Source organism: Notolepis coatsorum (assembly GCF_963971535.1).
Source record: "Notolepis coatsorum genome assembly, chromosome: 8".
Classification (NCBI taxonomy): domain Eukaryota; kingdom Metazoa; phylum Chordata; class Actinopteri; order Aulopiformes; family Paralepididae; genus Notolepis; species Notolepis coatsorum.
This window is the reverse complement of record NC_140172.1, coordinates 69671788-69698104: the sequence shown is the minus strand read 5'-3', so window position 1 is coordinate 69698104 and position 26317 is coordinate 69671788. Positions and strand designations below refer to the sequence as shown.

The following is a 26317-nucleotide window of genomic DNA, read 5'->3' as shown; positions in this document are numbered from 1 at the left end:
TTTAAGTGTGGTTAATTTTTAAAATATTATTAAGGACTGATTGAACTTCATTTAATTTATTATCTGCTATGTGTATACACACCGGATGTTTATTGTTAGAGTTGTAGGCTTCGTTGTCATGGTGCCTTATATTCTAGAAGGTTGTAGAGTATACTAGTGCCTAGACTATTTTATGTTCCAGAATGATCTAAGAGACCCAGGGCATTTGAGCGATAAACCCAGAATATTCCAGATAGATCTTTTTGCAATGATATGTATTTGTCTCCTCAGAGACCAGAGACTGAAATTATAATGTATTATGAATCGTATTATACACAGTACACATTGTTATAGACGGCTTGCATATCGTCTGCTACCTTGATGAACACAATAAAGTCATTCTAACACTGGTATACATTGAGAAAGAGGCTTATCTGTTTCCGGCATTTTCGTCCTGCCTTGGGTTATTTGCTCCATTTCGATTCAGAAAATCCTCAGCTTCAATAGGTGTGTATATACCTGACCTGCGGCCGTCACTGCCCAAGAATGATAACAGCGCCGGGTATGATAGCCTTGGCTTGTAACCGGCTTTGAACAGCTTTTGCATCACCTCCTTGTATGGTAGACGTCGGATGATGGCATCTTTGCTCAAATCTTCGTAGATAAATATTGGTTTACCACCATAATTCAGATTCCCACGTTGGTTGCGAGCAAATTTGATGATGTCATCCCTTGTTGTAGTCTTCCGCAGGGTGACAATGATGACTCTTGGCCCGTTAATTCTTTGCCCCCGAGAACCGATTCTGTAAACTTGGTCCACTTCTGGCACTTTGTTTGGATCGATGTTACCCAAAATCGTTGATAACACTGTTGGAAAGTTGGGATCTTCGCAGTTTACTGCTTCATCAAGCCCTACAATGCGGATGTTATTCCGCCTGTGGTAGCGTTGGGTTTCTAGTAGCCTCTCCGTCGCTTCGTTTTTAAGCCCTTGTATTTCCCTCCGATATTCTTCTTTCACTCTTTCCATCTCTTTTCCCATCTCTGTCATGCCACCTTCGTTCGCCTTGACTGCCCGTGTAATTTCTGTCACCGTATTCTCCACTGTCGTGATTCGCATGGACTGTAAAGCGCCCGCTCTCATAACCTCTTCGAATTTAGTATCGATGTGTTCAACGTGTGCTTTGAAAGCGACCATCTGTTATTTTACGTTTGCTTTGAAAGCGACCATCTGCACGACAACGCCTCTACTTCCTCAGGCGCCTAAGGAAGTTCCAAGTCAGCCAGAAGATCCTTAAGAACTTCTACTCATGTACAATAGAGAGCATCTTGACCGGCAACATCACCTCCTGGTTTGGGAATAGCACTGCAAAAGACCAAAGCAGACTACAAAGAGTGACACGTTCAGCCGAACGCACAATTGGAGGGGGGCTCCCCACCCTCCAGAACATTTACTACAAGCGTTGCAAGGGGAAGGCTAAGAGAATTATTAAGGACTCGAGCCACCCGAACAACTGCCTCTTTGAACTGCTGCCGTCAGGCAAGCGATACAGGAGTCTCAAGGCGAGCACAGAAAGACTCAGAAGTAGCTTCTATCCCCAGGCCATCAGGCTGCTAAACGAACAATGAATGAACACTACACAACAACAACCACCAAACACACATAGCACACACATCCACACGCACACACCCACTTTAAACAAACACACTGTAGCACCCACTCCACACACTTTATAGCACACACCCACTTTAAACAAACACACTGTAGCACCCACTCCCCACACTTTATATTTATGGATGAAGGATTGCACTACAACTCGTACACCTTACTGTAAATTGTACCTAAAATTGTACCTCATCCCATTTCTGCTTTGCACTAGATAGTACTGTACATTAGTACACTGCATAGTATTGTGTATTGTATATTATATGGTAACTCAGAACATTGTACATATGTCTATACCGAACACTGTGACCTCATTTTCTTCTTCTAAATTCATGCTATATTATGTTATTATGTTATTTGATACTATCTTGTCTAGCACAGTCTCTGGAGCGTAACAGTAAGAAGCATTTTGTATGAAAGTATTCTGTACTTCTGTATGACAACTATTAAAGAACTTGAACTTGAACTTGAACTTGTTCTTTTATCAGGATAGTCAGAGAGTTGAAGTCGGGTTGTGTAATTGAACTGCTTGTGTCAGTTGATGTTATTGGAGCAGTGAGGGATCCGATGGATGTTTTTGCTATTATCTTCTCAAAATCGCCTGCTTTTTCCTTCACGGTACTTTTTTCTGATGTTCCTAGGAAACAACAAGCTCTAGTAACAGAACCCAAAATAATAAACGATACATTCAAAGAATTCTACTCCGATTTATATAATTCAGAAACGACCTTTGATCAAGACAAATTAGACACATATCTTAATCAAATTACTCTCCCTAAACTTACGGAGGACGACGCTAAACAGTTAGAAGTACCGATCACATTAGAAGAACTCAAGAAGGCCATATCCGGAATGAAAAACGGCAAGGCTCCGGGAATTGACGGTATCCCATCAGAAATGTACATTTCTTGCTGGGACATAATATGGACCCTTATTACTAAATATGATCTTATACTCAGTCAAAGAGGGAAGCTTCCATAAACACCAAAATATCGCACTCATTTCAGTTCTTCACAAAAAAGACAAAGACCCCACTGAGTGCGGTAGTTACCGTCCTTTAAGCCTCCTCGGAACCGATGTCAAACTGTACTCTAAGATATTAGCCATCAGATTGCAAAAGCATATGACGTCTTTAGTTCATCCGGACCAAACAGGCTTCATAAAAGGTCGCCTGATCAATGATAACATAAGGCGAATACTGCACGTACTAGATGCAGACAAAGAGGACACCACACCTAAGGCGATACTATCCCTGGATGCTATGAAAGCATTTGACAGGTTGGAATGGTCGTTTCTATGGGCAGTATTAGAAAGGATGGGGTTAGGAAAAGGATTCATTGATATGATTAAAGTACTATACAAGGACCCATCGGCCAGGATTACAACAGGCACATTCATCTCCGATATCTTTCCGGTATCACGCTCAGCCAGACAGGGTTGCCCTCTTAGTCCCGGACTATTCGATCTATCATTAGAACCTTTAGCACAATTTATAAGACAATCCCAACACATAGAACTAGGGATGTCCGATATTATCGGCCGACCGATATTATCGGCCGATATCGGCAGTAAAATGTGATATCGGAAAATATCGGTATCGGTTAAAAAAAAAAAACAATAACAATATTTGTTATATATATCCAGTGAAATTATTAGTTACCTGAAATTATTCCGTTTTTGGGGGGGGGGGGGGGGACCCTGCATATATCGGTATCGGTTGATATCGGTATCGGAAATTAAGAGTTGGACAATATCGGAATATCGGTATCGGTAAAAAAGCCAATATCGAGCATCCCTACATAGAACCAATAGTAATCAAGGGCACACATCATAAAATTAGTTTATATGCGGACGACGTAATATTGTTCATGCAAAACCCCAACAACACATTGCCGCATATACTCAAGTTGATAGAAAACTTTGGTGATTTATCGGGATTTAAAATAAATTGGCCTAAGTCGGCTTTTCTTCCTCTTAACACCAGTGCAAAAAAAGACACAACCCTCCCAGGTGCGATACCCATGGTCAAACATTTCAGATGCTTGGGTGTGGAAATATTTCCCACCATAAGACAAACGGTGAAGCACAATTACACAAAAATACAGAACAAAATCAAAGACGACCTGGACAGGTGGGCAAAACTTAAAAACTCAGTACAGGCAAGGGTATCAATAGTTAAGATGGATGTATTACCAAGAATCAATTTCTTCAGCTCAATGCTTCCGTTACCTCCTCCAGAGGGCTACTGGAAAAGATTACAAACCTCCACATACAAATTTATTTGGAATAACAAACCACCTCGCATAAAAAGATCCACCGCACAGAGAAATAAAGCAGACGGTGGCATGGCAGTCCCAGATTTTTTACAATATTTTAAGGCCTTCACATTAAGACCATTGAAGATATGGTTTGACCCCCAGGCTTTGGTATCTTGGAGAGAATTAGAAGAAAACATGGTAGCCCCACAGAGACTGAAAGACATAGCACACACTAAACTTTCAATCAAGCATTGTGAGCGAGAATTTGGCCCAATAATTACCCATGCAATCAGAACATGGCGGGAAACACAAAAGAAATATCCTAACCCTCAAGAATGGCATAATCACACTCCCATATTCAATAACAATGCACTCTTAATGGGAAAACGACCTATAAGATTCCCTATATGGGAAGAGAAAGGCATACACTCATTAGGGGATATTTTTAATAACAAGGGCCTCTGTAGTTATGTCGAAATATGCATAAAGTTTAACCTCACCGAGTCCACATGGCTTTTTTATAGGGATGCTCGATATTGGCTTTTTTACCGATACCGATATTCCGATATTGTCCAACTCTTAATTTCCGATACCGATATCAACCGATACCGATATATGCAGGGTTTCCCCGTCCAAAAAACTGAATAATTTCAGGTAACTAATAAATTCACTGGATATATATATAACAAATATTGTTATTGTTTTTTTTTTTTTTTTTAACCGATACCGATATTTTCCGATATCACATTTTACTGCCGATATCGGCCGATAATATCGGTCAGCCGATAATATCGGACATCCCTACTTTTTTACATACAGTTACGACTTTGTATGAGATCTCACGGTGTTCCATTACTCATACCAATTGAACACCACAGATACCACAAATTTTTCTATGAAAGAGATACATTGGGAGGTTTTGTATCAGGTTTTTATTATCAATTACTAACGTCCTCGTATGAAACCCTTCAACTAGACACTGTCTGGAGGAGGGATATACCAGACCTGGAATATGACTTTGATTGGCAAGGAGCCTGGGCAAATGTCCGACTTACATCAAGGAACCCGGATCATCAACAAATCAATCTGAACTATATTCACAGGACATACTTGACTCCTATAAGGCTGTGCAAAATGGGGCTTATACAAGACTCCAAATGCTCCCAATGTACAAATGGGGACGAAGGAACATTTATGCACATGTATTGGGACTGCCCACCAGTTAAGGCATTCTGGAAAGATGTATCCCAACAATTATCAATACTCGTATTTTGGAATATACCTGTACACCCCGCGGTATTACTATTGAATGATGTTTTTGAGTTTGCAGTGAATCCACAACTAAAAAGATTGGTTTTATCGGGTATCACAGTAGCTAAAAAACTGATCGCATCACGTTGGTTTCAACCGGAAAAAATTTGCCGAAAAGTGTGGTTTCTTACATATCTCGATGTGATATATCAAGAAATATCTACAGCAAGAATTCTGGGGCTCAATGAATCCAAAATGTCAATGTGGTTAGAAGTGGTGGAGAGAATAAAAGCTAGCTTATAATGGTAGTGTCTGGTTAGGAGTGAGGGATAATGGAGGTACTATCCAAGAGGGGGTCCGGGAGGGGGGGGTTTGAGCTGGAGCATATGTGTGTAGGGTTTTAGAAAATAGGTATTAGGGGTATATTATATACTAACATTTATATAATTGTAATTTCGCTGGATATACACTGTATACGGTTAAAATGTTATTATAGACTATTTGTTTTATCCTGTTTCTGTACTTGCATATATTTTAACCACCTTTACTGAAAGTTTCATTATGCATTGTGTGTTGAGTACTGACTTTTAATAATTTTTTGTTTTGCAATAATAAAAAAAAAATATAAAAAAAAAAAAAAAAAAATATATATATATATATTTTTCCACTTCAAGATTTCAAGCTGTTTTGGGCTGGGCTCGTGCATGGGAGCGTGCGCAACAATATTTTGACAGTGATATGCGAGTGGAGAAGCTCCTGCCCCGCCCGCACACACACATTTACACACACTCCCGCGCGCGGTCGGGAGGTTGTGTGTAAATGCTCGTGTCCCTCTGTCTCTCCCTCTATATCTCTCTCCCTCCCTCTCTCTCCCTCTCTATCTCTCTCTCTCTATCTCGCTCTCCCTCTCTCTCGCTCGCTCGTTCTCTGCTGTCACCAGTGGCGGCTCGCCACTAGGGGCGCTCGGGCGCCGCCCCCCCCCCCTCAGGAACTACCCTGGTTATATGAGAGAACAAGAAAAATAAGTTTTTAGTTTTTTGTTTTATAGCCCTATAAATAATATAAACATGTTTAAAATGAATAATATTTACTCATTTTAAGTATGTTTGTATTTCCAATGCACAATATAACGTTATTATCGCAATTAAAAAACACTCGTTTTCCAGAGCAGGAAGTGACATCACGTTTTTTTTTATTTTTTTATTATTTTTTCGTATTTCTCGGCCCGGGCTATACGCGATAGCGCTCTGAGTGCGCGTCACAGTTTGATCGCTGTATCTGTCACAGCCAATCAGTGCATAACGCGTTGTGCATTGAAATATGACTATTATGTTGGAATCCGGGCGCGATTTGAAGCGGTCTAGCCAGTAGCGTCAAGAATATCTGTAGCCGCATTTCGCGGAGACGCTCTCTGATTGGCCGACGCCAGTATTTTTTTCCGTAGCAGAATTTCACAGAGACGATCTCTGATTGGCCGAATCCAATTTCTAATGTTCCAATTCTAGGTTATTCCTAGGTTGGTCGGTGGAGATAGTTGTGTTGTTGTGAGAATGATGCAGGCAGCTGTTTGTCTTAGACGAGCGTGCCGTGACTGCAAGTTCTTTAGACTGTTAAGCTTAGGCACTCTTTCAAAGTTGGTTAAGGTTAGAGTTTGTCTTAGAGCATAGCGATAGAACGCCAGGTAGTTTGCAGTCTGTTCGAGCGGAAATGGACAAAGGAATGTACTTGTGTTGTGCTAACGAGCTAACACTTGGCTAACAAGCTATATGGCGGATGCAGTCTGGAGACAGACTACAGTGGACAGTGGTCTGGAATACATCATCAGTGGATTATACACGTTTATCAAGCTCTCCTGCCCTGGACGTTTCAACTAAACAGTGAGTCTCTCTCTCTCTCTCTCTCTCTCTCTCTCTCTCTCTCTCTCTCTCTCTCTGTGGTTAACGTTAACGTTTGTAAATAGTTTTTTTAGGAGCAGTACTGTTAGGCTACTGCTGGCCATTCATGAAGCGAGACATTGCTGATTGTTTATTTATTTTATAACACAAGACTATGACTACCAACTGCCTAGCCAGCCGTGTATCAATCTTGGATGCAATAATAACGTTACCACACTGACTATGTCGATGGCTCATTGATTTAACTACTGCAGCTCTCTCGGATTGAAAATACGTGGATTATGGCTTGTTCAATATCGTCTATGTTTGAATGAATGAATGAATGAGAACTTTATTAACAGATTGCAGAATGGGTACAATACAGTACGGCTCAATACACACAATTGTTAAGGGGATGCAGACCAGAGAAAGACGTTTGTCTTGTTTACATCAGGGTCCCAGATTTTCGATTCATATCGATAGTTTAATAGCTAGCCTTGGCTCGTTTAACAATATGCAAAATATGTGTACAGCCCTGTACTCATACTGAAGTTATTCTTGGTATATAATAGGTCTGATTGTGTAACGAATCGATTCCATGTCGCGCTGTGTGTGAGAGAGAGAAGGAGAGAGGGAGAGATCTGCCTGTGTTTGGAGACGGGCGAGTTTTGTTTCTAACTTTTCTATTTATATATTGTGGTTCAAGTTGTGAATTAGAGTCTAGACTATACTTTATTTGACTGGTTGTGTGTTGTTGTAGTAACAGCTGAGCGACTCGTTCATAAGAGCCGATTCATTGCCGTGAGCGTGAGTCGAATCGCTCACGTCTTGCCATGAGTCTGTTGCGTGGTACTGTACTGTACATGTTTGCAAAATGTTTGGTATAGCGCCCCTAGTGGCGAAGTACCCACCGGCCGCCACTGGCTGTCACGTCAACCCATTTGAGGAAGTAATTCCACTCGCTCTGTTGTTGAGCGAATTGTTGATTGTGGGCGGTGACTACAACCAGTGCCTTACTCACGTCAGCAAAACAGTCAAATCAGAATGGCTTAGTTGAGTGAGGGAGGATATTGTGAACTCGAGACTAGACTGATGAGCCAAAATGAGAATTAGAGACACAGACCCCATTGATACAAACCCCCATTGCTAGAAAACAATGATAAACACTGGAAAAGGCAATTTATAAGACAGGGGACCTTTAAAAACGGCTACAATAGCAACAGGTGTGTTTTAAGCATAGATAATGTATGCTGCAACTATGACTACAGTATGACACCGTCTCAGGATTGTCTGTAATTGCCTTCTGCCCTGATCTCACATAATCACATGTTGAGAAGGAGCTCGGAAAATTGAGAAGAAATACATTTCTCTCTTGTCTGTCGTCTTTCATTAACCTGACTTACCTCATTTGATGATGTTCATACTGTGAGAATCCATCTTTTACACTGTAGCATGTAACTTCCTGTCATGTAACATAGGCTTGCCCTCTCCTTAGTTGGTTTGGTTTTGGCAATACTTTATTAGTATTTTTCCCCCCAATTCTGAATGAGAGTTTTTTATTTTATTTTTACATTTTTTGTATCCTTTATTTACCATGGTAGGTTCTTTTTTTCAGCAATGCCCTGCTTCACATTCACACAGTTCCATTCACACCTGAACTACTGCCCAGTACAACCACAGTCTGACACTGTTGGCCACTGAGCAGCTCCACTGGAGCAGTTAGGGGGTTAAGTGCCTTGCTCAAGGGCACGTCAGAGGTTGGTATTGAGGGGATAAGGAGAGAGTTATTAATTTTGCAGATTTGACGATTTAAATCAACAAATCCATTTAGTCGACAAAGTCATATGACTATTAGTGGACTGACATCAATCCCTGACATCGTCATAAACAATCTGTGGCACCGATGACACAACGCTTTTTACAGAGGGACATAAATTTACACCTGCCTTTTTAATAAACATCTCAACATCTCTATTCGTACATTTCATGCACGTCAACTGATTGCCTGACCCCTTTGCTTTTTCACAAATTCCATTATTGGCGCCCCTATTGCTTTTCTATTAAATGCCTCAGCCGTAGAACTAGAGTGTGTTAAAGAGAGCACGCTCCCTTGGAAATGAAATTGCTTGGCAAGACAGAAAAGACGATGAGGTGAGATGAGATGGATTGTATACAGCACCGTGTACACTGTAGGCCGGACAGGTGAGACACATCTCCCGTTCAGAGCGTTTAGTGTCGTGTTCGCGATATAGGTGGCTTCGGCGGGATAATTGAGTTTGAATTGGTTATGCCTGAGGCTAATTGCTAAAACAAATCTTTAATTGGAATTCATTATGAGCAGGGGTTGCTGTACCCACGTGTTATTGAATTCATCTTTCAATTTGACCCGATTCGCAAAGATAACAATCATAACTCAAGACAGAAAGAGAATAGGAGAGGGAGGAGCCGGGTTACGATTTCCCTTCAGATGCATGACACGCAGTGGAGCTGAATTGATCTCTACACAGATGGCACAAATTGTCTTTGTGTTCCAGTCATTTGTTTATTTCCTTAATGGTTTGTCAACATGTAAAAAAATGTCATCTTGCACCCAGGCAAAAAAAAACTAAAAGATACTAGATAGAACTTTTTTTAGAATGCATAGAAATTATGTGCTAATTGACCTATCTCGAAACCCCACCCTCTTTTCCTGATCCTCCAATCACAACTGCTGCTTCCATCTGAAAGCAACAGCTGTGATTGGAGGATCGGGAAAAGAGGGTGGGGGTTTGACATAGGTCAATTGACAAACGTTGGAATGGTGGAATGATCTAATTGGTGTGCTAACTGATCTGCCCGTGAGTGAAATCATGGGTAAAATCTTGACATGTATCTCAGTGTAGCCAAGTCCTCCGTTCTCCGGGGTTTATTGAATCAGAAACCAATATCTGGCCACTGATTGATAATGTATCACGTCGCACACTAATGCAATCTGTCGGAAAAGCTGTCAAATCCACGTTTGAAGAATATGCCGCGACATTGAAGGGCTCGCTCTGATGAACACAAATTAGTCATTTTCTGCTAGATAACTATTTCAATCTGTTTGTGTTTTTTCCCCCTTTTTTTCTTTCCTTCAATGAGTCTGCTTGAGATGAGATTGGTGGAAAGTTATCTTTTTTACCTTGAATCAAGGAGAGGAGACGGTAGCGTGACATTGGTGCATGAAATAGTTTATTTTCGTGAGATGGATAAGGATAAGGACCCTGCTCCAGTCTCCAGGCTAATGAGTCAACAAGCACACAATGGAGAAACACCTTGATCTGACCCCCCCCTGTTTATTTGGGAATATCTTTGTCACAGGCTCCACAAAAAAAACAGTACCTTGAAAGTAAAGAGCGAAACAGTGATGGTGTGTTTCAAAACGTTTTGTAAAATGTTTTCTCCTCTTCACCTTTTTGTTTGTTGACAGTTGACACCATTTAATATCGATATGCTTTTAGCAATAATATTGTTTTTTCTTCTTCACAGATTGATCCTAAAGTTAGCCTTTCCCAGACGCGCTCAGCCTAAGGTAGGAGCTCAATAGACAATCTTCTCTCTCCTTAGCAACAGGATTTATTGCGTTTCTTTCACCTTGGTGTCATAATGAGAAAAAGACACTCTACAGGCACTTGGGCTTTGAGCTCGAGGCTGATCACATTTTCACATTTTGATTTGATTTTTCTTTTTCCGGTGGGTGGGTGGTTGGGTTGGCGTGGTAATCACGTTATAATGGGAATTTGTGTGCTTATAGATTACAAAGAAGTAATGATTGACTGTCTTTTTTTACTGTAAAAAGGAGAAAGGCCTGGTCGTCATCCTTTTGAGAATGTCCTTCACGGTTTCATCCAATTTCACTAAAACAAAGCAATCTCAGTTGAGTGGAGGTTTTAGGCTCCAGGTAGCTTGTATAATTTCTTCTTCTTCTTCTTCTTCTTCTTCTTCTTCTTCTTCTTCTTCTTCTTCTTCTTCTTCTTCTTCTTCTTCTTCTTCTTCTTCTTCTTCTTCTTCTTCTTCTTCTTCTTCTTCTTCTTCTTCTTCTTCTTCTTCTTCTTCTTCTTCTTCTTCTTCTTCTTCTTCTTCTTCTTCTTCTTCTTCTTTTTTTTTTTTTTTTTTTTTTTTTTACTCTTTTCCAGCTTGATTGTTGGGATCTCACCAATCATCCAGGCTGTAATGTAGATGCTGAGGCGTAGTGGGATGTAGCATGACTCAGCACCACTATCAGACACCGGGAAGGGGTGGGAATGGATAGTGGGTTTTCTCTCTGCCACGGACTCACAGGAACACACTGAATATTACATTTAGGTTTCAAATGAGGAATTGACTGGACCGGCCCGATACCAGGCCCGTCGGTCATAAGGGGTTAAGCCTTCCTCCTGTTTTACTTTTTGTGTGTTTGTTTTAGCCTCTTCTACTCCATGTGTTGTCAGAAATACCGGTGTCCTTCATAGAGTTACAGCCAGGCCTGGACTGGCCAGCAGGAGCACCGGGAGCTTTCCTGGTGGCCTGGTCTGCTAAGTGGCCTGCATGCCACTATATAATATATATCATAATTATTATTTAATCAATTTAAATTAATTGTATTTTATTAATACATTTTAATACAATTGTTCAGTCAGGCCAGTGTTTCTAGTTGCGACAGCGTGATAGTAAAGAGGAGTTGGTGGACCTCTCAGCAGGCCTGGACTGGCCATTGGGCTGGTGGCCTGACCTGCTAAATGGCCTGCAGAAATATTTTTTAAGTTCTTCCCCCGATTAAATGTTTTTATTTATATTTATATATATTTTGTGCTATATTTCCCGGCCTGAATGATTTTTCTAGTCCGGACCTGGTTACAGCCCATTCATTACTGTCTATGTCTAGGTTACGTTTTCTTTATGGTGGGAAAACCATGAAAATCTAAAAAGTTAACTGCTGTGCTGGCCAACAAAGACACCTCGCATAAGAAGACATGGATGTGACAATATTGTTTGTAAGGCGACACACTTTCAAGGGATTATTTCCTGGCAGAGACTTACATTTTTCCCTGTCCTCTGATCTCCGGTGCAACGAGACGTCCGTGATTACTAGCACACGCTGCTATCAGAAGGCTGGGGAATACTCGGAAATAATGAAATAACGATAAAAACAGAGAAAACCAAATCACGGCTTTGTGTTTACTGTGAAGGATTATCTTGCTCGGGCAATTTTCAGGTCTGTGGAAGTTGTTTTTCATACTGTTGTAGAATGAATGGCAGCGAATGGCTTCTTCTGAAGATTCGGCAAATGAACCCTGGTATCTGCAACCAGGGCCGCCTGGGAGAAATGCGAGGCCCTGTGCGAGATTTAAATGCGAGCCCCCCCCCCCCCCTAAAGGTAAATTAAATATATATATATATATATATATATATATTTTTTTTTTATACAGTCAACATATTCTTAAATAATAGCGCTGCCCGAGGCTGGGCATGATACAGTCAACTGTCAATTATAGAGAGAGAGAGAGAGAGAGAGAGAGAGAGAGAGAGAGAGAGAGAGAGAGAGAGAGAGAGAGAGAGAGAGAGAGAGAGAGAGAGAGAGAGAGAGAGACACTTACAAAGAGCCCCTTTTGTCAACTCATAATGAAACTGGCTGACATCTCACACTCTGACATCACAAACCCTAGCCAGCCTCAGAAGATTAGACCTAACCAAATTATAACCAAAGAAAAAGATAAATACATTACGTATTGGAATCAACTCACACAATCACAACACAAATTAGAAACATATTTGGCCCTAAACAGACAGTATACTGTGGCAGACTACCTCAGCACAGTAACTGATAAGAATCTAAGAAAGAATCTGACAAGGTACAGACTGAGTGACCATGGTTTGGCGATAGAGAAGGGCAGACACAGAGAGGAGAGGTTGTGCTGTCTTTGTGATGAGGGAGCCGTAGAGACAGAACTACACTTCCTAACACAATGTGAAAATTACAGAAATATTAGGGAGGAATTCTTTCCAAAAATTGAAATAATTTCCCCAGAATTCCAAAGTATGACAGAAGTGCAGAAATTGCCATTCCTCCTGGGGGAACAGAAAGAATGTGCAGTTTTAGCTGCAAAATATGTCAATTCATGTCACAAGAAAAGGGACAACCAGTAGGACACATATACTGTATATACATGTACCATGTTTTACTCACCGCACCATCTCCTTTATTTCTTTTGATCTTATATTGTTTGCTGTTTATGTCATAATTGTGCTTTGGCAACATTTGTGAAATTTCATGCCAATAAAGCTTTTTGAATTGAATTGAGAGAGAAATGCTTCTAGAGAGAGAGAGAGAGAGAGAGAGAGAGAGAGAGAGAGAGAGACAGGTGGGTGTAGCGAGAGAGAGAGAGGCGGGTGGGTGTAGCGAGAGAGACCACGGCGGGTTGGTGTAGTGAGAGAGAGACCACGGTGGGTGGGTGTAGCGAGAGAGAGAGAGAGAGGCGGGTGGGTGGGTGTAGCGAGAGAGAGAGACCACGGCGGGTGGGTGTAGCGAGAGAGAGAGAGAGAGAGAGAGAGAGAGAGAGAGAGAGAGAGAGAGAGAGAGAGAGAGGCGGGTGGGTGTAGCGAGAGAGAGACCACGGCGGGTGGGTGTAGCGAGAGAGAGAGACCACGGCGGGTGGGTGTAGCGAGAGAGAGAGAGAGAGACCACGGCGGGTGGGTGTAGCGAGAGAGAGAGAGAGACCACGGCGGGTGGGTGTAGCGAGAGAGAGAGACCACAGCGGGAACAGAATAGATTGCTTGAAAAACTCACCCTAACGCAGATTCAATGGCAAAGTTGGAAGGAGACGACGTCGACGCATTTTCATACCGTGGAGATGAAAAGTACCAGTCCCATCCATGATATTGTCCCCCCGGAACAGCACTCGATAATGTAGCTAGCCAACGCTAGTTAGCTAGCATTAGCTAACGCTAGTTACCTCTCCCTGCCTTTAGCTAATTGCTACTAGCCGTCATAGCTATAGCCTGACTGAAGGTTCAAACACGCAACAACTTTCATCTTCAGTCCATCTGCCGAACGTCCTCTTTGTCTTGGCATAACCTAATCATACTTGGTATTGATAACAAGCTTATGGCACACAGTGTTATTTCTTCTGCTTCATGCTGCTTTTCAAAAGACATCCACTCGCTCCTCTGGATAGCGTTGAATAAATCCTGTACCTGGCTGTAGCCCCTTCCCTCGTGGATCCGGGAAGAGCCCGGAACACTATTCTACAAACGTGTCTATCTGCAGAGCAGCAGAGCCGCAGAGCCCGGAACACTATTCTACAAACGTCTAATGTGAAATATATAAGCATGTAAGCAAAACTAGATTTTAGGTCTGTGATGAAAAAGGGCCCCGCGGGAAGGGGGGCCTCGCAAAAAATAAATAATTTTTTTTTTGCCAGGCAACCGATTTTTTAAGCCAAATATCACTTCAATCCTATTAAGTTAGTTCAAGTTAGTTATTAATTTATATGTGCTATTTATGAGAGGGCTAACTTGTTGCAAAATAATAATGATAATAATAATAGCCTCATTAAAATACTATTGTTGCTTCGGTTGTTTTCAGCGTTTTATGTGCATAATCTGTTATTTAGTTTGAAATGTTCGTTGAAATAAGTAGATTTTTCGTTTTTGTTTATTTATTAAGTTAATATAAAACCATATAGTCACATTTTAGAATACAATAGAATAGAATTTTAGAATACAACTAGAAACACTGTCCTGGCCTGCTTCTAAGTTCAGTGGCCTGACAAAAAACGATTTTTTTTTTTTTTTTTTTTTTTTATAATCTCGCGGCCCTCCCGTGGCTGCTCGCGGCCCACCTTTGGGTCGCGACCCCGACTTTGGGAACCACTGGCCTAGACCATAGACACAGCCTTACAATAACACCGCTGTTACCCTGAGACACCACGTAAAAACACAACTCATTTGACCTTAGATATTTGGATTTCCGTCATAATAATAATAATAACAATTAAATAATAATAACAAATGTGGTGGTTAATGGAGGATTGTACTGTAATTGCTCCAAAAGTATTGTTTGGGATGTGAAATAAGGCCATGAATTGTCATTGGGCCTCATTCACGAAGTGATATAAGAACAGATTTTTCTTATTTTGTTCTTATCACTCTTGCCCCTTACTCTTCCTCTCCCCTCACTCCCTATTCTTTGTTTCACCTGTTCACCCCTCTCCACAACCGCCCCATTCCCAGAAAGTTTAAGAAGCAAGCTCACAGAATTGGGAGGATCTTGGTTTTCTCTTGGCCAGAGAATCAAGTCTACTAAACTCCTGAACCTGAATTTGTATTTGATTGGCAATGCTTTAACCTGTTAAGCTCCGAGCCCTATTTTCTGAAAATCCGCCTAAAATACATACCTAAGTAAATGGAAGATTGCTCCACTTCTACAAGGTCCATTAATTTGCATGTTCTTGGTATCTATGGACATCTATGGACCTCAGCAGGCCTGAACTGGCCATCTGGCATACCGGGCCGTCCCGGTGGGCCGACGCATATTTGGGCCGTTATGATTTGATATTTTTTTTTTAAATTTATATAAAAATAAAATAAATCTTTTTTTTAAACTATTTTTTTTATTTTATTTGGTCAACGACCGGCCCACTACTAGGCTGGGACAGCGGCCCATCGGTACTGACTGACACTGGGCTGGCCCAATCACATATCTTACTAAGCAGGTACATGACTGAGAGGGGGGCTGGTACATGACTGAGATGGGGCTGTGGTACATGACTGAGAGGGGTCTGTGGTACATGACTGAGAGGGGGCTGTGGTACATGACTGAGATGGGGCTGTGGTACATGACTGAGAGGGGGCTGGTACATGACTGAGAGGGGGCTGTGGTACATGACTGAGAGGGGGCTGGTACATGACTGGGAGGGGGCTGGTAGATGACTGAGAGGGGGCTGGTATACAGGACTGAGAGGGGGGCTGGTATACATGACTGAGAGGGGGCTGGCTGGTACATGACTGAGAGGGGGCTGGCTGATACATGACAGAGGGGGCTGGTACATGATTGAGAGGGGGCTGGTACCATGTATTGGTACTGACTAACACTGGGCTGGCCCAATCACATCTCTTACTAAGCACCCCCCCCCCCGCCAGTCGTGTGGTACATGACTGAGAGGGGGGCTGGTACATGACTGAGATGGGGCTGTGGTACATGACTGAGAGGGGGCTGTGGTACATGACTGAGAGGGGGCTGTGGTACATGACTGAGATGGGGCTGTGGTACATGACTGAGAGGGGGCTGGTACATGACTGAGAGGGGGCTGTGGTACATGACTGAGAGGGGGCTGGTACATGACTGGGAGGGGGCTGGTAGATGACTGAGAGGGGGCTGGTATACAGGACTGAAAGGGGGGCTGGTATACATGACTGAGAGGGGGCTGGCTGGTACATGACTGAGAGGGGGCTGGCTGGTACATGACTGAGAGGGGGCTGGCTGGTACATGACAGAGGGGGCTGGTACATGATTGAGAGGGGGCTGATACCATGTATTGGTACTGACTAACACTGGGCTGGCCCAATCACATCTCTTACTAAGCACCCCCCCCCCCCCCGCCAGTCGTGTGATACATGACTGAGAGGGGGGCTGGTACATGACTGAGATGGGGCTGTGGTACATGACTGAGAGGGGGCTGTGGTACATGACTGAGAGGGGGCTGTGGTACATGACTGAGATGGGGCTGTGGTACATGACTGAGAGGGGGCTGGTATACATGACTGAGAGGGGGCTGTGGTACATGACTGAGATGGGGCTGTGGTACATGACTGAGAGGGGGCTGGTACATGACTGAGAGGGGGCTGTGGTACATGACTGAGAGGGGGCTGGTACATGACTGGGAGGGGGCTGGTAGATGACTGAGAGGGGGCTGGTATACAGGACTGAGAGGGGGGCTGGTATACATGACTGAGAGGGGGCTGGCTGGTACATGACTGAGAGGGGGCTGGCTGGTACATGACTGAGAGGGGGCTGGCTGGTACATGACAGAGGGGGCTGGTACATGATTGAGAGGGGGCTGATACCATGTATTGGTACTGACTAACACTGGGCTGGCACAATCACATCTCTTACTAAGCACCCCCCCCCCCTCCACCAGTCGTGTGGTACATGACTGAGATGGGGGCTGGTACATGACTGAGAGGGGGCTGTGGTACATGACTGAGAGGGGGCTGTGGTACATGACTGGGAGGGGGCTGTGGTACATGACTGAGAGGGGGCTGTGGTACATGACTGAGAGGGGGCTGTGGTACATGACTGAGAGGGGGCTGTGGTACATGACTGAGAGGGGGCTGGTACATGACTGAGAGGGGGGCTGGTACATGACTGAGAGGGGGCTGGTATACATGACTGAGAGGGGACTGGTACATGACTGAGAGGGGGCTGGTATACAGGACTGAGAGGGGGCTGGTACATGACTGAGAGGGGGCTGGTACATGACTGAGAGGGGACTGGTATACAGGACTGAGAGGGGGCTGGTACATGACTGAGAGGGGGCTGGTACATGACTGAGAGGGGACTGGTATACAGGACTAAGAGGGGGCTGGTACATGACTGAGAGGAGGCTGGTACATGACTGAGAGGGGGCTGGCTGGTACATGACTGAAAGGGGGCTGGTACATGACTGGGTGGCAGTATCTTATATTTAGTATTTTATATTTGTAGTTGTTTATAGTTTTTTTTGTAAATGTCAATGCACATTATAGTAAATTAATGATGTTCAAATAAAAGCCCAAGTTGTAATCTATCAAATGGTTTTCATTTCATGTTTCTACCTGCTCCAGAGGCTGAGATATAAAAGGTTTTAGTGAATATTGACAATTCTGAAAATCTTTCCAAAAAACCCTCAGGTTTTAAGAGATTGTGTAGAATAATTGCATAGGTTTTAATAGGCGTTTTTAGCAGGCGTTTTTTTTTTTAGGTCTAAATGGGTTAAAACACTTATTTCCAAGGTGGTCCTCGATGGAAGACATAAAAACACAGCACATATAGCCTACTCAACTGCAAATGTTCGCTCAACTGCAAAAATGTATGCCTATTTATGTATTAGCCTACAGGGAAAAACACATTCACAACAGGCAGCAAAGTAAATTTTCAGCCAAGTATGGTAATAGGGTAACTATTATGATATATATGGTATGGATTACTTACTCTTATAACCTATTACTATCTGTGGTAGCTCTAGTCTCCACCTACACAAATTGTTTTTGTGCTGTCCATTGATCATGCGCCTTCACATGGTAGGCACATTAACTGTAGGTCAAACTCCCCAAACAAACAAGCACACCATTGATTTAATTGCCATATAAATCACATACAAAGATCTATTACTAAGAATATATTATTATTAATATTATTAAGAACTATTACTCCTCTCTGAACATGAATATAAAACAAGAAGGTGATCTATTAACTGTGTAAACCTTATGCAATATTCATCATTGATATTTGAATACTTGAAATCTGTATGAACTGAGTAGTTAGTATCAAATGAAATAAGATGGAACAGCTCCATGCATTCATTGAATAAACAACTATTTGCTCATTACCGGTATGGTATTGTTTAAATTGCACATCTTTGTCAGGGAATTCCAACAATTCTGGACCTGAATGTACCAGTTAATTGTAATCATCTCTCTCTCCTTATGTCTAGTCAAGCCAGGTTGTGGAGGAGAGAGACAGGGATGAACAGGCTATAGACTACTTTGCCCATCCTGAGCCTGCTATGATGCAGATGTTTTTACACCCAAAACAAGATTCAGCCAAGAGGGAGTGAGTACACTGGTCCACTTGTCCATGGCACTTACTACCCAGCTTTGTAGTGGTTTGGGGGAATAGTACAGTAGATACGCATATTTAAGAGGACCGCAAGGATGGTGTACTGGTGGGTGGTGTCCGACCGATTATGGTGGGCGGTCTGGGCCAAAAATGCCAGGGCAGATTTTTGGTCCTAGTCCAGCCCTGGACCTCAGTGAATGTATTCCCAGTGTCAGACCTATTGTGTCTATTACCAGGCTTGCTTAAATTGGGATGAAACAAAGGAGAATATGAATTATGATTTTTCTTTGCATCTTTGACAGTGAATAACACCATGCTACAAATGACCAGACATAAAAAAAAACTGCCACTGAGCTTGTTAAGTACTTTCTTGAGATCACGTGTACAAAAAAATCTAAGGAAATGAATAAAGGGAAGATGATTAAACAGAAGGTTTTGTAGATACAGTACGGAATTCTGCCATCCGGACCCTGCAATTTGAAATATTATTATAGAATATAGAATATGAGGCCTTTAAATTACCTTATTATAGCCAACTTGCACATCTATGGATCGGGCCAAATCTACTCTTTCCAATGCCAGAGTTCAATTTGGATTTAGTATCACCAGGGCCCAGGAGTTCAAAACTTGTAATCCCCATCTGATTGGATCAGATTTGTATTAATTCATTTCAACTCATTATGAATTGAAAATGGGGGACCCTGTAAACAAGGCGAAAGTCTTTCTCTGGTCTGCATCCCCTTAACAATTGTGTGTATTGAGCTGTACTGTACTGTACCCATTCTGCAATCTGTTAATACAAATGTTCAATCAATCAATCAATCAATCAATCAATAAATAGGGATTCAATGTTTTGTACTCCTGGCCCCAGGCGTGCATGAAGAACCGAGAATGAAATCTACTGTAAATACAGTCAGCTTTCTAGGTCCGCCATTTTGAATCCGTTTGCAACGCCGATTGTTGCTAAATGTTCACAGAAGGTAGACACACTAACTGCACTCCAAACTATGCCACTAACGTTCAGTTTTGTGGTATATAATCCAGAGAAATAAGATAAATAAAAAATAATAATCAGGAAGTCATTTGATTCCAGAAAGCTGGAGAACCCTAGGTGATGTAGGTTTTAGAAATGTCAACTCTCATTGAAAGCCCTGTCTTTCCTTCATCATAATGACTACAGCAAAAGGGCCGCTCGGATTTATTTCCGGTTGAAAATATATTGAATACAATTCCTAAACTCATATTTCATTAATTAGGCCGTAAAGTGAAGGCTGTATCGTTTCATCCCGTTCCCACCTCCCCGAACTACACAATTTTCACTCTGGGTGAAAGATATATTGGTGTAGATTTAGGAACAAAAAGTTCTCCATTGACAAACTAGCCCATTTTGCGCAATCATCATTTTAAAGTCGGGACTAGATCTTTCCTCGCGAACGGATATTTGGTCACCGCAGAGTTTTATTTGACGTAATTGGTGCGAGTTCGGTCACGTATCTTGCGCTCGACCAATAGCAGGTCTTTGTTGCGAGGATACGCTCAACAAAGAGAGCTGCTATTGGTCGATCCGGTGTCAACAAATGACATCCAATCCACAGACCCCCCGCATTTCACTGTATACTTGTATGCCGTGACAAATAAAACTCTTGACTTGACTTGACTTGACTTGACAGACTAACATCAGAACAGGACGAAAATGGACAAAACACCTTCTAAAGTTCGCAAAAAGATTTCTTTTTTTTTTATTGATCTTTTTCCCCCTCCTTTTTTTCCTCCGATTTTTCTCCCATCCCAATGTTAGTCGTTATGCCAATTCCCAATCCCCTTCCTGGTCGCTGCGCACTTACCCCCCACAGTCGGTCTGGGAGAGTGGAGGCTATCACATGCTTCCTCCAACACACGTCTAGCCAATAAACCGCTTCTTTTCACCTGGCAGCGCGGACTCTCACTGAGAGGGTGTAACGTGTGGAAGGATCACACTACCCCCCTTAGATCCTATCCGCGCTTAGCAGGCGCCCCGACCGAACTGTAGGAGTCGCTGTTTACAACGACCCAGACCCACCCCGCCAGCTTTCCCACCCTCTAATACTGCCAATTGTATTAGTGTGAACGGCCAGCCAAGCTGGTGACAACGCCGGGAGCTGTGAGCTGGATTCAAACAGGCAAATTCAGCGTCTCCAGCGTTTGGTGACGAACGCAATCTCCGCTACGCCACCTGACCGCCCTTCGCAAAAAGATTTCTAAACAATGTTATATGCATCTCACGTCCGTTCAGAAAGAATGTGTACAAGATTTTACACAGACAAGGTGGGATAGATATAGAAACTGCGTCGAACGGTGGCTTAACCTACCAGGCCAGAATCATACCATTGTGGAGACATACAAACATTGTTTAGAGATAGATTTGTGTCATAAATGTCATGATATATATTTGTATATCTGTATGTTATAAATGTCATGATGAATTGAAAATGGGGGACCCTGATTCGATTAGATTAGATTGTACTTTATTGTCATTATATTTGCATACAACGAGATTTGGGACTCAAACCTAAAGTGCAGTAATAAAATCACAAGTAATAAAAGAGAAACATAAAATCCTATACAGAAACATTAAATGCTATACAATAAGACAATGTTAGTCCTGTACAATATACAAAATAACAACAATATACAGAATAGCAATACACAAATAACAACCACAGTGTCAGACGGTAGTGGGTGGGTATTGCACTGTGGATATTGCACATCAGGATGTTGCACAGTGTGGGAGGAGGGGGAAAGGTGAATTACCCCAGACGAGTCTACCTTTGATGGTCTTAGCAAATATGTGTGCCACCTGTATGGCCAGCCATCAGCTATGTGAATGATGCCAGATATAAAGCATTCTGCATGGCATCATCGGCTTTGCCAGAACTCTCTATGTAACTCTCTACATATGATGATGACTCAGATGATAGTGGTGAGGATGATTAACATCAGTGTTGCCTGGGAAGTGTGGTGGTGGATGAGGGTGTGGACTGGATTGGGATGTATAGGGTGAGGGGATTAGGATTATACAGTAGTAGTGTGATTTGTTTGTATTTGTTGAGATCAGTTTGACACTGATCTCTCCACACACCTCACTGTTTACTAATTTTACTCTGTATTGTATATTGTATATATGTATATTGAATATTCCTCTTTACTTACTTACTTTATTTTACTGTATGAAGCACACTCTCAGGGGCTCATACAGAAACAAGCATTTCATCGTAAAGTACCTGTATTTTATTGTGATAAATAAACAAACTTCAAACTTTAAACTTGTGTTAGTTGTGTATGTATGTGACGAATAAACCTCTGGTCAGTTCTTCATACCAGCGGCCATCAGGCTCCACAACAGTGAGCAGGGACTGCTGCCAGACATCCAACTACAACTACTAGGAACCTAAAAAGGACAATAACACTACCTTATGCATACTGCACCTTATGTGATACTGTGAATACTGTATATTTCAGTTAGTTAGTTAATTATATTGACTTGTTATATTGTTTACACTGCTTGCTTTTACTTCTGTCAGTAGGTTGGATAGGGACGGATTTGAGAAGAAGATCTCTAATAATATTCTGAATTGATTTAAACTGATCTACAGGTAGCTAAAGGAATATTGTGACAGTATGATTATATAGGCCTTTATAACCCTAACTTTGCAAGGGTTGCATAGTTCAGAATTAGGCCTATACAGTTTATTGTGATCAGGGCTGGGTATATTTTTTTCCCCGAACAAACATGCTCATTGGCTCACTGACGATGATAAGATTAACTACTTAGGTATCATCATTTGGTATCGAAGGACACAGTGCCATTTGATAATAAATTTGTATACAACAGCATTTTTCGATACACAATAGTATTGAAGCAATTACATTGTGACATGAATTCCTAATTGTGATATTATATTGTTAGAATATGGAACATATTGTTACATGAAATCTCAATATATTGCAATATTACCCACTACTACTTATATTAACCACTGCTCCAAATTCTTCTCTAGTGTGCTGTGTCTGTGGCTGGGTCCTCTGTCCATGGAACACTGGTTGTGGTGGTCTGGAATACTGTCTCTCCGTTTTTGTCTCAGTCTTTCTTTATATATCTCTCCCCCTGTCTCACTTTTTCTGTCTCTTGGTCTTTTTCTGGGATTGGATTCACTCCGTTTGTCCGTTTGTGTGAGCATACAATATTTGACATACAAAAAGAAGAAGAAGTTCATTGAAAAATAAGTGAAAAAACCTATTCAATGTTTTGTTGAATAACCCCAACTTTACCAGGGAATTATTGTTTTTTCAACATGGAAAGTTATATTTAGGTGTTTTGTACCTCCATGTGACATTTGGTGCAGTTTCCTCAGTGAGTGACAGCCTTTAATTGTATATTGTTCTGGGCGTTTTTTTGCAGTGAATTTGCAGTGAATTTGCAGTGAAAATACATAATATTTTGGTGTTGCCTTCGTATTTGGACCAATATCTCCCTTAGTCAACCGCAAAATGCTGCATACTTCCACCCATAGTCACTGCAAAAAACCACCAAGTATTGCAAAGTAGGGATACTTTTTCTGTCCTGATACTGATACCTGGGCTTTGAGTCTCGACCGATACAGAGCACCGATCTGATCGATTACTTTTAATGAACAATATAAACGTGGACAAACAGTACTGTATTTGCAAATCTGGTATGTCATAAATGTATAGATGTAGCAGTACTGTCTATCTGTATGTCGTGTGTGTCATATATGTTATGATTAATTGAAAATGGGGGACCCTGATGTAAACAAGACGAAAGTCTTTCTCTGGTCTGCATCCCCTTAACAATTGTATGTATTGAGCTGTACTGTACTGTACCCATTCTGCAATCTGTTAATAAACTTTTCAATCAATCAATCAGACTGTCATTTTAGGGCCATTGGACAAAAAAGATTGAGCTATGATACAATTATCTCCATTAGCGAGAGTTAACGTGTCAGAAATGCAGTAAATTAAGTCATTTTGCTTTGATTTCCCGGCACGTTAGACATGTTTCTTGGTTGGATTTTAGTATTTGGGAATATTCTATTTTTGCCTGCTATAGGACCAATATCCAATACCAGTATCGGTGCATCCTTAGCACAAATGACTGCAATACACCACAAACTTACCACAAATTGTCACCGCAAAACACCACAAATGACCACTAAATACAGCAAAATACCACAACACACTGCAAATACCACAAAATCCCACAAATTGTCACCACTAAAAGTAGCTCCAAATCTCCGATTGGCTTATTTGGTAGGGAGGTTTTATTGAGCACAGTGATTTGAGTATTTGATTTGATTGAAGTTTATTTCAAAATATGCAAACAACAACAAACAAACATCAAGTACAGATATAGCCTTAAGCCATTCAAATAATAAATGTACATAAATAAAACAATACAAAAATAATAAACAAAAGAACAAACAAAAAACACTCAAACATATTTTTTTTGGGTCATTTACATATTTGAAAAGGAGTGGGAAGAAGCATACACTTATTTAATCCCACCCCTTTTTACTCATCATCAGATCATACTATATTAACTATACTAATTCATACTTGTACTAACTACAATGAGTCTATAAGGCGAGACATGTCTGTCACAGAGAGCCGGCAACACAAAACAGAGATTAGCTGTCCTCTGTGACCCGCTCTGCCTGTATGTACAGTACTTTAACAGCTATAGGAGATGAGCCCATAGCCACAACTTGTATACTGTGCAGCGATATATTACTAATAGTCTAATTTACATAACACACACACAACAGAGGGGATTTTATGTGAAGGAAATCGAAGAAATAGGCCTATGCCGCAGGCCTACAAAATAATTGTAATAATAATAATAATTTATTAGAAATGTCTTAATAAAGGCGGTCGGGTGGCGTAGCGGAGATTGTGCTTGTCACCAATGCAAGAGGCTGCGGTCTCGACTCCCGGAGTCAGCATTGCCCTGCGGCTTGGGCCAGTCGTCATACTAACTCGTTTGGCTGAGTTAGGGGGAGGGAAGTCGTGGGTGGTAATCTGGCGTTGTGGACAGCGACGCCTACAGGTCAGGTCTGGGCGCCTGCTCAGCGAAAGGCAGGAAATGGTGAAGGCAGCGTGACCTCCCACACGTTACGCTTCACCAATGAGAGTCCTCGCTGCCAGGTGAAAAAAAGAGCCACTAGCTGTCTCCACATGTGTCGGAGGAAGCATGTGGTGGACTTCAGGGTTCCCTTGTACCGACCAGTAGGAGGAACATGTGCACAACAACCAGGTAGGGGAGGGGGGGAATTGGCATAACGACTAAATTGGGATGGGGAGAAAAATTGAAAATCAGGCAGAGTAAAAGAGGAATTTTTTTTTCTTCTTAATAATAAATAATTCATAATTTATTTGACGGGCTTGTGTGCTCAATTACACATTTGCACCCCTACTGAAAAGTAATGCAAATACCTCTCAAAGTACCTGTCTATCTGTCATATGTCTCATTCCTCTCTTGTAATGTCTCCCTCCCTCATTCATTATCCCTCTCTCTACCACTCTCCATCTCTCTCCATCTCTATCTTTCTCTCTCCTTTGTGCGGGGGGCTGTCAACCTGTCTTTTCACTCGCAAAAATCACTGATAACATTTAGTCAAGAACGTGGATTCACCTGACGACAGATTGATTTACCTGACGACAGATTGATTGACCTGACGGCAGATTGATTGACCTGATGGCAGATTGATTCACCTGGCGTTACTGTTCTACCATGACTTGTTTAGAAGATTCAGTAATAAAGACACAAATTAGTATGTTTTTGTTGCTATATTTCTCAACACATCAACACATACTGTAGCAACTGTTGTCTCTTCCATTGCCAAAACAATGGTTGCTAACTTGCTATGTTACAGGCATCCATGTTGGAAAACAGAGAACATTTGGTGCAGGGCCTCTGTTAGGTTGACTGTGTGGGGGTTAAAAGGTTCATGGCAGCAGTCAGACAGGGGCCGGCTGGGGCACAGAGGACTGAGGGCCGTGCAGGAGCCCTAGCCCTGCTAAACTTGACTGACAGTAATGAGGACTGCCTGCCAGCCAGGATGGAGAGGAGAGGATGGTCCCCCGCTCTATATAAACACACACACGTCACATACACATACAGACATGCGCACGCACGCACGCACGCACGCACGCACGCACGCACACACACACACACACACACACACACACACACACACACACACACACACACACACACACACACACACACACACACACACACACACACACACACACACACACACACACACACACACACACACACACACACACACACAGTATTGGTTGAGACTGAATGCTTGGCAGAGTCAAATATTTCTATTATCGTTCGTTTGAGAAATACCCTATTACCTAAACTTCATTTGGTTACAGAAACACAACAAGGCACATTATTCATCATACT

The 26317-nt window shown here is 42.0% G+C and overlaps 1 protein-coding gene across 1 annotated transcript in view; it reads left to right on the top strand.

Annotated features, from left to right (window-relative positions):
* LOC311232952 (RNA-binding protein Musashi homolog 2-like) overlaps nucleotides 1-26317 on the top strand; it is a gene marked incomplete at its 3' end in the record, with an annotated part of 999121 nt that overhangs the window by 21208 nt on the left and 951596 nt on the right. Inside the window, 2 exon segments of the mRNA XM_084319791.1 lie at nucleotides 10533-10547; nucleotides 10549-10575. Of these exon segments, the coding sequence (XP_084175917.1) occupies nucleotides 10533-10547; nucleotides 10549-10575 (42 nt within the window).